Here is a 13418-nt window from a genome sequence, read left to right as displayed (position 1 = left end):
ATGCCAACATGCTTCTGTAGCCCTTGATAGTGGGAGCTGAAAGGGATCGTCCTTTTCTCAGGTATAAGAGAAAGTCAGCTATTTGAGCTACAGAGGTACTGGTCGAGGATACAGAGACTGACTTGCACCAGTCTCGGAAGACTTCCCACTTCGATTGGTAGACTCTAAGGGTGGATGCTCTCCTTGCTCTAGCAATCGCACTGGCTGCCTCCTTCGAAAAGCCTCTAGCTCTTGAGAGTCTTTCGATAGTCTGAAGGCAGTCAGACGAAGAGCGTGGAGGCTTTGGTGTACCTTCTTTACGTGTGGCTGACGTAGAAGGTCCATCCTTAGAGGAAGACTTCTGGGAACGTCTACTAGCCATCGAAGTACCTCGGTGAACCATTCTCTCGTGGGCCAGAGGGGAGCAACTAGCGTCAACCTTGTCCCTTCGTGAGAGGCGAACTTCTGCAGTACCTTGTTGACAATCTTGAACGGTGGGAATGCGTATACTGTAGATCTAGATGTGACCAATCTAGGAGAAAGGCATCTATATGTATTGCTGCTGGGTCTGGGACTGGTGAGCAATATATTGGGAGCCTCTTGGTCAGCGAGGTTGCAAAGAGATCTATGGTTGGTTGGCCCCAAGTGGCCCAAAGTCTCTTGCATACATCCTTGTGGAGGGTCCATTCTGTTGGAATTACTTGCCCTTTCCGACTGAGACAATCTGCCATGACATTCAAGTTGCCTTGGATGAACCTCATTACTAGTGTTATGTTTTGACCTTTTGACCAGATGAGCAGGTCCCTTGCGATCTCGAACAACGTCAGTGAGTGGGTCCCTCCTTGCTTGGAGATGTACGCCAAGGCAGTGGTGTTGTCCGAGTTCACTTCCACCACTTTGCCTCGAAGGAGAGACCTGAAGCTTTTCAAGGCCAGATGTACTGCCAGCAGCTCCTTGCAGTTGATATGCATGATCCTTTGACTCGAGTTCCACAGTCCCGAACATTCCCGACCGTCTAATGTTGCGCCCCAGCCTACGTCCGATGCGTCCGAGAAGAGAACGTGGTTGGGAGTCTGAACAGCCAGGGGAAGACCCTCTCTTAGGTTGATACTGTCCTTCCACCAAGTCAGACAAGACTTCATCTTTTCGGAAATGGGGATCGAGACCGCTTCTAGCGTCTTGTCCTTTTTCCAGTGAAAAGCAAGATGGTATTGAAGAGGACGGAGGTGTAGTCTTCCTAATGACACAAATTGTTCCAGGGATGATAGCGTCCCAACCAGACTCATCCACTGCCTGACTGAGCAGTGTTCCTTCTTCAGCATGTTCTGGATGCATAACTGGGCTTGGCTTATTCTGGGGGCCGACGGAAAAGCCCGAAAAGCTAGACTGTGAATCTCCATCCCTAAATACACAATAGTTTGGGATGGGACCAGTTGCGACTTTTCCATACTGACAAGGAGACCCAATTCCTTGGTCAGATCTAGAGTCCACTTTAGATCCTTCAGACAGCGACGACTGGAAGAGGCTCTGAGAAGCCAGTCGTCCAAATAAAGGGAGGCCCGCATGTCCGATAAATGGAGGAATTTGGCTACATTCCTCATCAGTCTCGTAAACACAAGAGGAGCTGTGCTTAGGCCAAAGCACAGGGCCCGAAACTGGTAGACCACCTTTTCGAAAACGAATCTCAGAAAAGGTTGGGAGTCTGGGTGGATGGGGACGTGGAAGTAGGCGTCCCTTAGGTCTAACGAGACCATCCAGTCTTCCCTTCTGACCGCTGCTAAGACTGACTTTGTGGTCTCCATGGAGAACGTCTGCTTTGTGACAAAGACATTCAGAGCACTGACGTCTAGCACCGGCCTCCACCCTCCTGTCTTCTTTGAAACCAAGAAGAGGCGGTTGTAGAATCCCGGAGATTGAAGGTCCGAGACTTTGACCACCGCTCCCTTCTCTAGCAAAAGAGACGCTTCCCGTTTCAAGGCTCGTCTCTTGTCTTCCTCTCTGTACCTGGGAGAGAGATCGATGGGAGACGTTGCTAGAGGGGGTTTCCGTACAAAAGGGATCTTGTACCCCTCTCTGAGCAACTTCACAGATTGTGCATCTGCACCTCTCTTCTCCCAGGTCTGCCAGAAGTTCTTGAGTCTGGCTCCCACTGCTGTCTGAAGATGCGGGCAGTCAGACTCTGCCCTTATAGGACTTGGATCCTTTCTTCTTCCCTCGTTTCCCTTCGGCACGAGCACCTCCTCTGCAGGAGGCTCTGCCACGAAAGGGCGGAATAAATCGAGACGCTGGAGTGTCCATCCTTGGTCTAGCTGACAAGGTAGGCAAAGGAGGAGCTTTGCGAGCTGAGGACGCAACGAGATCGTGAGTGTCCTTCTGCACTAACGAAGCGGCTATTTCCTTAATCAGGACTTCTGGAAAAAGGCACTTGGAAAGAGGAGCAAAGAGAAGCTCAGATCTCTGGCACGGTGTAACTCCAGCAGAAAGGAATGAGCAGAGATTTTCTCGCTTTTTTAGGACTCCGGACATAAATGATGCAGCAAGCTCATTAGACCCATCACGTACGGCCTTGTCCATGCAGGACATAATGAGCAAGGAAGTCTCTTTATCTGTCGAAGAGATCTTCCTGCTTAGGGCTCCTAGACACCAGTCTAAGAAGTTAAAAACTTCGAAGGCCCTAAAGATACCTTTCAAAAGGTGGTCCAGGTCCGATGATGACCAACATATCTTTGAGCGTCTCATGGCAAGGCGGCGGGGAGAGTCTACAAGACTTGAGAAGTCGCCCTGGGCAGAGGCAGGAACTCCCAAGCCGAGAACTTCTCCCGTGGCATACCAGACGCTCGACCTAGAAGAGAGTCTAGCAGGGGGAAAAGCAAAGGCTCTCTTCCCTAAACTCTTCTTGGACTGCAACCATTCTCCTATCACCCGCAAAGCTCTCTTGGACGAGCGTGCGAGGACGAGTCTAGTAAAGGCAGGAGTGGTAGACGGCATGCCTAAAACAAACTCTGAAGGCGGAGAACGAGGAGCCACAGAAACAAACTGGTCAGGAAACAGCTCTTTGAAAATGGCCAAAACTTTTCCAAAGTCCAAAGAGGGTTGAGTAGACTTAGGCTCGTCCAATTCTGATTGTGGTTCATCTATATGTGCAGCAACATCATCATCAGAAAGTTCCTCATCCGACAACTGATGAGGAAACGGCAACGGAGTGGGTAACGGCTGGTTCGCTGAGTCCGGTCGCACTGGTGCATGCGTGACTGAGCCGGACGCAACGTCATGGAACTGCTGCCCAGTCTGTGAGCTGGCAACAACCATGGTAGCGCGGGGACGCACAGCGTCTACTCCAGACTGTCTAGACTGATGTGGGTGCGCAGTGGAAACCACACTGGGTTGCGGAGGTTGACGCACCGCGTCAAAACAAAGCAACTCTGACGGTTGTTGAACATCCAGAACGTCAACGGCAACCTCCGTGCGTCGCTTAACGTCAACATGCGGCTGGCAGATCACACTGGAACGCATGGGTGGAGGAACTCTCTCAACTGGTGTGCGTGAGAAGGTTACCTCAGCGTCCACAGGACGCACAACCGATCGCGTGGAGGGTTGTAGGCTAGGTACTGCACTAGCTGGTACGGCAGCAACCTTCTCCGCACGAAAGTCCTGCATCAGAGACGTAAGTTTAGACTGCATGTCTTGCAGTAGAGACCACTTAGGGTCTACGGGAGCAGGTGCGGCGACAGACGGTGTTACTGTCTGAAGCGGTACCGCTTTGCCTCTCTTAGGCGGTGAGCAGTCATCGGATGACGGCAACGAGTCCGAACTGACCCAGTGGCTACAACCGGGCCGTTGGACTTGTGCTGAAGGGACCGATTTACGTTTTAACGGTCGCGAGACCTTGGTCCAAAGTTTCTTGCGAGAAACACCTTCAGAAGACGAGGTATAAATGGGCTCTCTCGTCTTAGTTAGGTAGGAGCGATCTTGGGTAGATACGCCCGATACCACGGAGGGAACGTCTGTTCGCTGATTAAAGCCTCTCGAACCCATGCGTCGTACGACATTGCTTCTCCCCTGGACTTGGGAGCTTGCAAGAGGTCCCGGACTAGGAAGACGACAGGCACGAACAGACGAACCCTCAAACGCAACACTGTCCACAACACTATCACTTGGCACTTTAGCACTTCCCACTGCACTTTGGCACTTAAGCTCCTTCACATCCGCCATGAGCTGATTACGGTCACTAGCAAGGGACTCAACTCTCTCACCCAGAGCCTGGATGGCACGCATCATATCAGCCATCGATGGTTCCTGAGTGCCAGGAGGGGGGTTAGGAGCAACCACTACAGGGGAAGGAATAGGTTGTGGGGCATGAGGAGAGGATATATCAATAGAACGAGAAGAACTTCTCCTAACTCTATCTTTCTCTAGCCTACGTGTGTACTTTTGAAATTCGATAAAATCGAATTCCGAACGGCCAACTCACTCCTCACACCGATCTTCCAATTGACAGGTTTCATCCCGACAATTGGAACAAACAGTGTGAGGGTCGATAGAAGCCTTCGGAAGACGCCTAGAACAGTCCCTAGCATTGCATTTCCTAAATTTGGGGACTTGTGAAGGGTCAGCCATTTTGAATTGGTCAAGGGAAATTCAAAAAAACGATCAAAAAGTCATCAACAAAGAATCCGATATCAAAAAGAGTTCAAGGATTTGTGTGAAGAAAAACCCTGCACAGCGAAAGCTCAAAACTAGAATATAGTACTTCACCAATTAGATGTGAAAAACTCCAGTTTAGCAACAGCGAGTAAAGTACGTCTTGTCGACACCTCGACAGAGAGAAAATTGAGTCTTTGTTTACATGAGAGCTGGGTATCTGGTCGACAGATGGCGCTGTTGGGCACACCCGCAACCTGTGTAGCGATCGCTGGCGAGTTTTTCCGTAGAGTTGTCTGTCGAGCAACAGAGTTGCAGCTATATAATCACCGGCTAAGTTAAATATTGAAAAATAATATTTAATGGGAATATAAAATGGGGTGATTTCATAAGGTATCGGATAATAAAACGTGTAATATTGGGGTCAATCGTAATATGTATACAAGGGTATTACATAAAACGAATGGTATAGTTGAACTGAATCAAGTAATATACTTGAATAAAGCGGGTGAAGAAGTCGAATAGTCACATTTCACGGTTAGAGAAGAAGAAATCCTATTGGTGGAGGCGGAGTCTCTGCGCAGGGAGGCGGGGTTTTTGCGTAGAAGGTCGAAACCTGCTATGTGTAAACGAACGAACGAGAGCGACAACAACCGATAAGTAGAATGACAAAAAATGAATGAAAAACACTGCTAATGTTAGCATGTTACGCTAACATTGCCGCAGCTCTACATCACACGTTGGCAGCTATGGTTACCGTATTTTTTCATGAGACATAGCTTTTGCAACGGCGCCTCCAAAGTTTATCCAGTTATACTGTTTTGTCTTTTCCTCCGTTTATTATACATCCAAGAAAGTAATGTATAGAGAAGAAAAGGCTTGTTTTACCATTATATATCGTTTCCCCAGTATGTTTTCCCCACCCAAAACCCCGAGCTCCCACTGAAGGTTCTTCATTATCGTAGGATATAGATATATATATATATATATATATATATATATATATATATATATATATATATATATATATATTTTAACCTATTCATTTGCGACGGGAACGAGTGTTATTTTCGAAGAGAGCAAAATTTTTTTTTTTTTAGAAAAAAGTAGTTTGTTTCCTAGGTTACATTGCCCTGTAATACAGTAAAATAATATTTGACACCTACCTAACCTGGCCGATGGTTCCTCCTTACTTAACATTTTACTAAGGGTGGGAGGGGGGATTTACCCATATGAGAACAGCCCCACCCCATTTCCTTATCTTACTGACTAAGTTATATCACAAAATTGAATATAGTAAAAGTAGAAATTAAAACGTAGATGGATGGTATCTAACGAGAATTAGGGGTCAATTCAGTTCATGGGCACTGTAAGCTAGGGATAGGTAGTCTAGACCACCTAGATTAGGTTAGGTTGCAATACTACACAGTAATAACCAAATAAGATTAAAGTTTAACTTACATTACTAACACTGATACTTACTGGATTTTGGACAGTGAAGCAATTCTTCTCTGTTAAAGACCATTTGTGAATTTCTATGGCATATTGTAAAATTATTACGGATAATCCTAGGTCTATTAGGTACGTTACGTTTGCTCATCAGATCTCTGCTCCCAACTAGGTCGAAATAATGTTTGCTACGAAGTGGAAATGTTAATTTCTGTTGCTTCAGACACACAAGCAAAGAGTTGCACTGCTTGCACACTGTCTGGAACATTTATATGTGAAGAATTTGTCATGCCTTCATGCATGCAACAGCGAACACGATGGAGCAAGTTTGTTTAGATCTGTTTTGACAAATCGATAGTGTTACTACGAACGGGAGGTTTACGCAACCAGACAATGAATTACGGGAATTAAAAGTATTTTGAATTGTATATAGCTATAGTTAAGTATTCTAAAAGCTGCTTATTGTTATCATTACTATCACAATACACAATGAATCTTAGATTAAAATCTATAGGCCTAGTTTTAAACTGAAAGGTTTACGCAACCAGACAATGAATGACAGGAATTAAAGCCTTTTGGATATTATTTAGCTATAGTGAAGTATTTCAAAGGTTACTTATTAATTATTAATGTAGATAAGATATTACATAATTAATGAATCTCAAAATGAAAACGATATATGGACCTAGTTTTGAAATGGAAGGTTTACGCAACCAGCTTATGAGATTATGAATGGTATATAGCTATGGTTAGGTATTTTAAAAGCTGCTTATTAATTGTTAATGTAGGTCAAACAATACATAATTAAATAATCTCAAACTTAAAATGATATATAGACCTAGTTTGAAAATGGAGGGTTTACGCAACCAGACAACGAATTACGAAAATTAAAGCACTTTGAATAGTATATAGCTATGGTTAAGTATTTTAAAAGCTGCTTATTTATTACTATTATCAAGAACACAATGCAAATTGAATCTCAGATAGAAAACAATATTTAGACCTAGTTTTGAAATGAAAGATTTACGCAACGAGCTTATGAATGACCAGAATTAAATAATTTTGAATAGTATATAGCTATAGTGAAGTATTCTAAACCCTGCTTATTAGTTATTATTATTAATAACACAATACATATTGAATATTAGATTAAAAACAATGGACCTAGTTTTAAAATGGAAGACTTACGCAACCCGACAACGAATTACGGGAATTAGAGCATTTTGGATAGCATATAGCTATATTTAAGTATTTTAAAATTCAACTATTGATTAGTATTGTAGATATGTAATACATATTGAATCTTAGATTAAAAACAATATTTAGACCTAGTTTTAAAATGGGAGGTTTACGCCACCAGCCTATGAACTACGTGAATCAAAGTTTTTTTTAACAGTATATAGCTATAATTAGGTATCTTAAAAGTTAATTACTAATTATTATTGTAGATAGGGCAATAGACATTGAATCTCATATTGAAAATAATATATGGACATAGTTTTAAAGAATTAAGCAAGGAAATTGAAGAGCCGGTACAAAGAAAACGCTCCTGAATAATGTGACAACTAACAAGTGAAAACTTCAAAACTTTGGTTTATAGTGTTTTTTATTTTGTGAGTGTGGAAATGAACTATTTTGTGTATTTGCATTCATTTATCTACAATATATATCAACAGAAGTTTGCCGTCGCCTGATGATGCAATAGAATATTGCAACATGCTCTTTGGATCAATAAAAAGTGACATAAAGGTATGTGGTGTTAAATTGACATTACCTTGTTTTGCAGGTTCATTAGACTAAACGTACTCCCAACATTGCTTTCTGAATAATATGTCATAAATACTTTAAATTTCTATCACTTTACTTGCACACATTTTAAATATATTGTTACTTACAATTTTCAATGCTATACAGGAATCCCTTAATGTGGTCAGGAAACTCGTATGATTGGCCTTGATTTTATGGTATATTTATACTTGAATTTGTAGCCAAATATATAAACCCTATATTTCTCGTACTCGCTATCTTGTTATTTTTTATCCATTTCTGCCGATGAATAATGGGGCAAAGTAACTGCTCATGATTCCTTACCCCCCCCCCCTTAAAAATAACAATTAGGCTTATGGGATATCCCAATGGGAAACCTTGTTTTTGCTGGGGAAACACCAAATATGAGTGATTTGCAGTAATGATAATGGTTAGAAATGCATAATAAACACTAAGGTAACCAGATGGAAAAATTTATAGTTCATGTAAGGGAGGGATAATTAAAGGATTATAATTACCTATATTTCATATCCTGTCTTCAAAGGTTTGCCGGAGTGGCAAAGCCTGGGTTAGCTTCGCTTTTAAATAAACATTCTCTTGCCGCTTCTATATTCTGGCAAGTTGTACAGAATGTGCTGCGCACACTATCCACTTAAGTTACTGTTAGACTATCATAATTATCTATAGTTTATATCCTGTTCTTCAAATGGTTTTTGCTCGTCCGTAGCTCAATTCGCCTCGCAAGTAAACAATCTCACTGCTCCCCTGTTTTGGCAAGAGGTACATAGACGACGTGTGCATGCTATTCATGTGGGTCATTATTTCTTGAATATTTTTTACTTTCAGATGAGCAGCAATAGCTCTATACTGAACTGATTTCCTTTCCTCACTGGAGTATTTTTACCCGCTGGAGCCCTTTGGCTTATAACATTCTGATTTTCCAACTAGGGTTGTAGCTGGGCTAGTAATGATGATTAGTAAAGTCTTTTTTTATTTTTTTTTTGTTAATGTACAGTACAGTACTTTAACGTTTTTATCTCCTGTATGTTTTTGGTGCTGTATTACAGTAATTTGGATGTTTTTTGTACTGTACTGTACTTGTATAGTATGTTTTTATTTTATGTATGTGTCTGTGGTGATTTAGTAGTTATTTTATTGTTTTTTTTCACTGTACTTGTATAATTTGATCTCCTAAATGACATAGCTAAATGACATAGCTTCAAGTTGCTTGTGCTCATTCTTCAAGTCCTTTGGTGAATTTTTTGTAAATTAATTTTCATATTTTATTTAACTTTGATATTTTGTGGATATATCTCACATATTTTGGTACCTCATTGAAGAGAAGTTCATAGTAGTAATATCTTAATTTGTTTTTTAACATGTTTTAAAAATATTACATTTGGACATCTGTTTACGTGGGAAAGTATTGAAAGAGGGGACTGGTTATCCGAGTTAAAAAATTAACGATCTGACATTGTTCCTTTTTCCTGATTACTTAGTATATTATTGGAGGCCTCATCGCTCTGTCATGTAGAAGGGGGATGGAGGAAGTGGTGCATAGTCAGACTTTTAATAGTCAGGATTCAATTCTTTACTGGCATACTCATCTTCGATCAAAACAGATTCATTACCTTTTGTACATTTCTCTTTCACATTACATGCAGTTTCAATGACTTATTTTCTTCATCCATGTTTTCTGCATTCTCAAATCAATTTTATGGTCCAAAATAAAAACTCTTCTTGGGCTGGACACTTTGATTTCCAATGAATGAATTCATTAAGGCCTTTGTCCTTGCTAATGCACTATCAGATTTATATCAGTTCCTATAGATAACTGTTATCATATTTTTTTATAAATATATACACCTACACTAGAATTGAAATTTCTGCTTTTCTCTATTGTGTATTAACTAATTGATTGTTGTGCTTTTATGATTTAATGGTAAAAATGAATTGATAGTGGAACTGTTGTTTATAGCTAAATTGGTGAGGATGTTGTATATTGAATAATTTTGAATTAAATGATAATTCTTGAATGATAAACCCATTCCTCGTTTTACTGATGGGTACTTTAATTAAATTTTGGGTAGCATAAGTTGTGTAGACTGTGCACTGTATTCAATATCAGGGTTGTGAAATGAAGATCCCTAATACTGAGCGCTTCAAAGTTAGGATTTGTAATAGCTTTATTCTGTATTTAACAAGCAATTGAAATAGATATACTGTATCAGATTATGAAAACAATCTATTTTTAATGTGTTGTAAAAGCTTGTTAATCACAAGACGCTTGTTTTCAAACTGGAACTGATAAGAGTTGGTAGACAATTTTTTAATACTATTATCGATTTTTTAACCAATATATTGTGAATAGTAATTGCGGATGGGCCCCATGGTGATTACAGGAATGTATTACCTGGTGCTACTCAGTGTATTGTTCTTGCCCCTTCCCATATGTGGTTTGGTCTTTAAAGCAAGCTTGTTGCTTATGCAGGTGATGCTACTCTCTTTACATCGAACTCCTTTTAACTTGGCTAAAAATTTACTCTATTAAATTTCTTATACCCTATTTGGATATTAATTTTAGACACCATCATTCAATAAATTCTTAGTGCATGCGGTGTAAAATTTTTCATAATTTTGATCATTTGTTGCATTTAGATCTTCCCAGACTGTACTATGCATTATGTTGTATTAGGTACTGTATACAGTTAATCCTATCAGTTTGGACTTTCTTTCATAAAGGTCAATACAGTACTATATGATGCTATAGAAGTTTTATTTGTGATGTGACCAAATTGTGGAATGATCTTCCCAATCCAATATAGTAGTCGAATCGATGGAACATCGGAAGTTGAAAATTGATGCAGATGCTTACCTGTTGTGTCATAGTTTACTTGTTACATATTTCTTTGGCATTGTTATTTATCTCATTATGCATATCTTTTATTTTTTAAATCTTTTTATGTTATATTCTTCAACTGCCTGTTTTTATTTGCAGCGGGTTTCTTTCCTTGTTGGGCCCTTGTGTTTATAGCATTCTGCTTTTCCAATGTTCCAGACATTCCTATTTTCTCTCTATGCCTCTAACACTGTTTTGCCTCTTAATTAGCCTCTTTGCATTTTTTTTATACAATTCATTTTAGCTAACCCATCCTAAGATATATGCTTTATTCTTCTCCTTTACCAACTCTTGTATTTCTTAGTTCCAACTCCATTAGAGGTACAGTTTCAGTTGATTTCCTCAAGACCTGCTAATTCTTAAAATCTCTTGACTACTATCTAATCATCATTGATGTACATCCTCATGAAAGTTTACCTCTTCTAGGACTCTCTTTAAATATAGTTTTGAACTTTGCATCTTTTGGTTGTCATCACTTTATCTGGAGATCTTTCCTTACTTTCTTACTTCTGCAGTCCTTTAATAATCTACAATCCATCACTAATGTTTTATGCTCTGCTGCTATCCTCTTCCCATTTATATCCAGAGTTACTAATCTTCTTCAGATCGCAATGAAAGTATCTAGGTTTTTATGGCCCTAGTCTTGCATCAAACCAACCACTGTACTTTGTCTTTTTTTTTTTCAGAGATGTGTACTAAAACTAAATAAAAATCATCACAGACTCAATTCCCCCCTTTCTCTTTGTTTCTCTCCACCATATCCCATCTCCTATAGCACCTTCGCTACCACCCTCTTGCTGCTCTATTAAGTCTTTGACTACACTTTCACTCCTGCTACTGTGTAACTAGGCTTGTGGTCCATTGCTTTTATTGCAATTTACCATATAACATTAACAAGGATCTATTTTAATCCCTGCTTTATGCTTATCTCAGTCCTTTTGCCTTTTTACTCTAACTATACTACTGTAACTGTATGATCGCAAGATACTATTACTCTTACTCCATTTCTTCCATGTTCATTTATTTCACTATAAGACAACTTGCATCATACTACTATCACATGATCTCTTACACACACAGCCAATTCTCTTTTGTTTGAGTCATTCTTCTTACAAGTTCTTACTTTTATTCATTCACCCTAATTTCTTATGGGTCAGGCAACTCTCACTTAAGTTACTTATGGTAAGTGCGTGAGCATTATCTAAGTACTCGATAGGCTTTGTTATTCCTGGACTGTCCTTTGGCGAATGATTTTTATGGGTGTATGTTCTTTCTGTCGATAACTTTCACTTTATAATCCAGGCTTTGGACCAACTCTGACCAGGGTTGTTTTTTAATCTACTTTCTCCAAACAAACCTTTAAATCACTCCACTTAAGCCTTCTTTATTGTTGTATAGGTAAAATTATAGTTACGGACGGAACAACATTTTGAACAGGAAAAATAGTTTTCCCTGTAGTAAATAATGTGCTTTCACCGAATTTGACCTTCATTTCAACAGCAAATAAACTGAAAACCCGTTAGACTGTCTAAGAACGGGGATATTTGTATTGAGGAGAAAACGTAGAATTAAGCCATATTATGTCTAAATGAAAGCTTTTTCTTTTTACTTGATTCAATTTTGATATATCCAAATGATCCCTGAAAGCACTTTTGATACTTGAATCTTGTTTACAGTTTGGTGGTAGCCTCTCACTGTAGTCAGTGCTAAGTGCACTTTGGAATGTCTTCTCATCTTTGATATGGAAGAAATGTAGTAGGAAAAGACTATATGTAATCCCACATTAGAAATGACAATAATAAATTTACAGATTTTGTTTTTCTTTCATGTCCCTCAGTTTCATAATACTCACAACACCCCTAACAGCCATCTATGTATCAAAGTACCCTGACATTCTTTTCGTCATCATGGCTTTGGTATGCTTTATTATCAGCAAAGAAGATGAAGGTACTGTAATCTGAGAAAAATTTCTTGCCTTGGTTTCTGTGCTTTTTGTTTCATGAAGTAGGCAGTCAGTGCGCATAACCTATTAAATAGGCTTTTTATAGCCCGTTTAACAAAATTTGTAGCAATTTTCCTAAAATGTATATTGATTCTCAGAGGTTCCCTGACTCACAGATTAGGCAGCCTATATCAGGAAATAGGCAAGTTTCCTGGTTCCTGATTTAGGCTAATCAATTATAGTGCCGTCATAAGCAGGTAATATCTTGATAATGAGATGTAGGTATTGCTTCACATCTGGCATCGCTCTCTCCACTGAGCTGGGGTTTGTGGATGCCGAGCTTTTCCATGGGTTATTGTTAGTTGTGGCCTTATCCCTGCCTGGTGTCCTACTGGACAGGAGATCAATTCCTGCTCAATCTTGATAGTTTCTTGTACATTAGTGTACCATCTTTGGGAGCTGAGGGTGAGGGTCTAGGGCCCAATTTGGGAAGCGTATAGGTCTACTTGCTGAGTCATCAGCAGCCATTGCTTGGCTCTCCCTGGTCCTAGTTTGGGTGGAGAGGGTGCTTGGGTGCTGATCTCATGGATATACTAGTCAGTCTCTAGGCCCATTTTTATTGTCTCTTACCTCTGCCATTTATGAACGACCTTCAAAACCTCTAATAACAGTGGTTAACTACTGCACTGTAATTGTTCAGTGGCCTCTTTCCACTTAGTAAGGATAGAAGAGACACTTTAG

General features: G+C 40.1%; 2 protein-coding genes across 2 annotated transcripts in view; one reads left to right on the top strand and one right to left on the bottom strand.

Moving 5' to 3' along the window:
• Nucleotides 1-6458, bottom strand: part of LOC137625850 (deoxynucleoside kinase-like) — a 44956-nt gene extending 38498 nt beyond the window's left edge. The window contains exon 1 of the mRNA XM_068356752.1: nt 6103-6458. Coding sequence (XP_068212853.1) covers nt 6103-6337 — 235 coding nt within the window. The 5' untranslated portion in view covers nt 6338-6458. The remainder of the gene's footprint in view (nt 1-6102) is intronic.
• Nucleotides 6459-12817: 6359 nt separating this feature from the next.
• The window catches only part of LOC137626048 (cylicin-2-like), a 3313-nt gene continuing 2712 nt past the window's right edge, over nt 12818-13418 (top strand). The window contains exon 1 of the mRNA XM_068357133.1: nt 12818-12879. Coding sequence (XP_068213234.1) covers nt 12818-12879 — 62 coding nt within the window. The remainder of the gene's footprint in view (nt 12880-13418) is intronic.

This window comes from Palaemon carinicauda, chromosome 33 (assembly GCF_036898095.1).
Source record: "Palaemon carinicauda isolate YSFRI2023 chromosome 33, ASM3689809v2, whole genome shotgun sequence".
NCBI classification, from domain to species: domain Eukaryota; kingdom Metazoa; phylum Arthropoda; class Malacostraca; order Decapoda; family Palaemonidae; genus Palaemon; species Palaemon carinicauda.
This window is presented reverse-complemented; position numbering and strand designations above follow the sequence as displayed.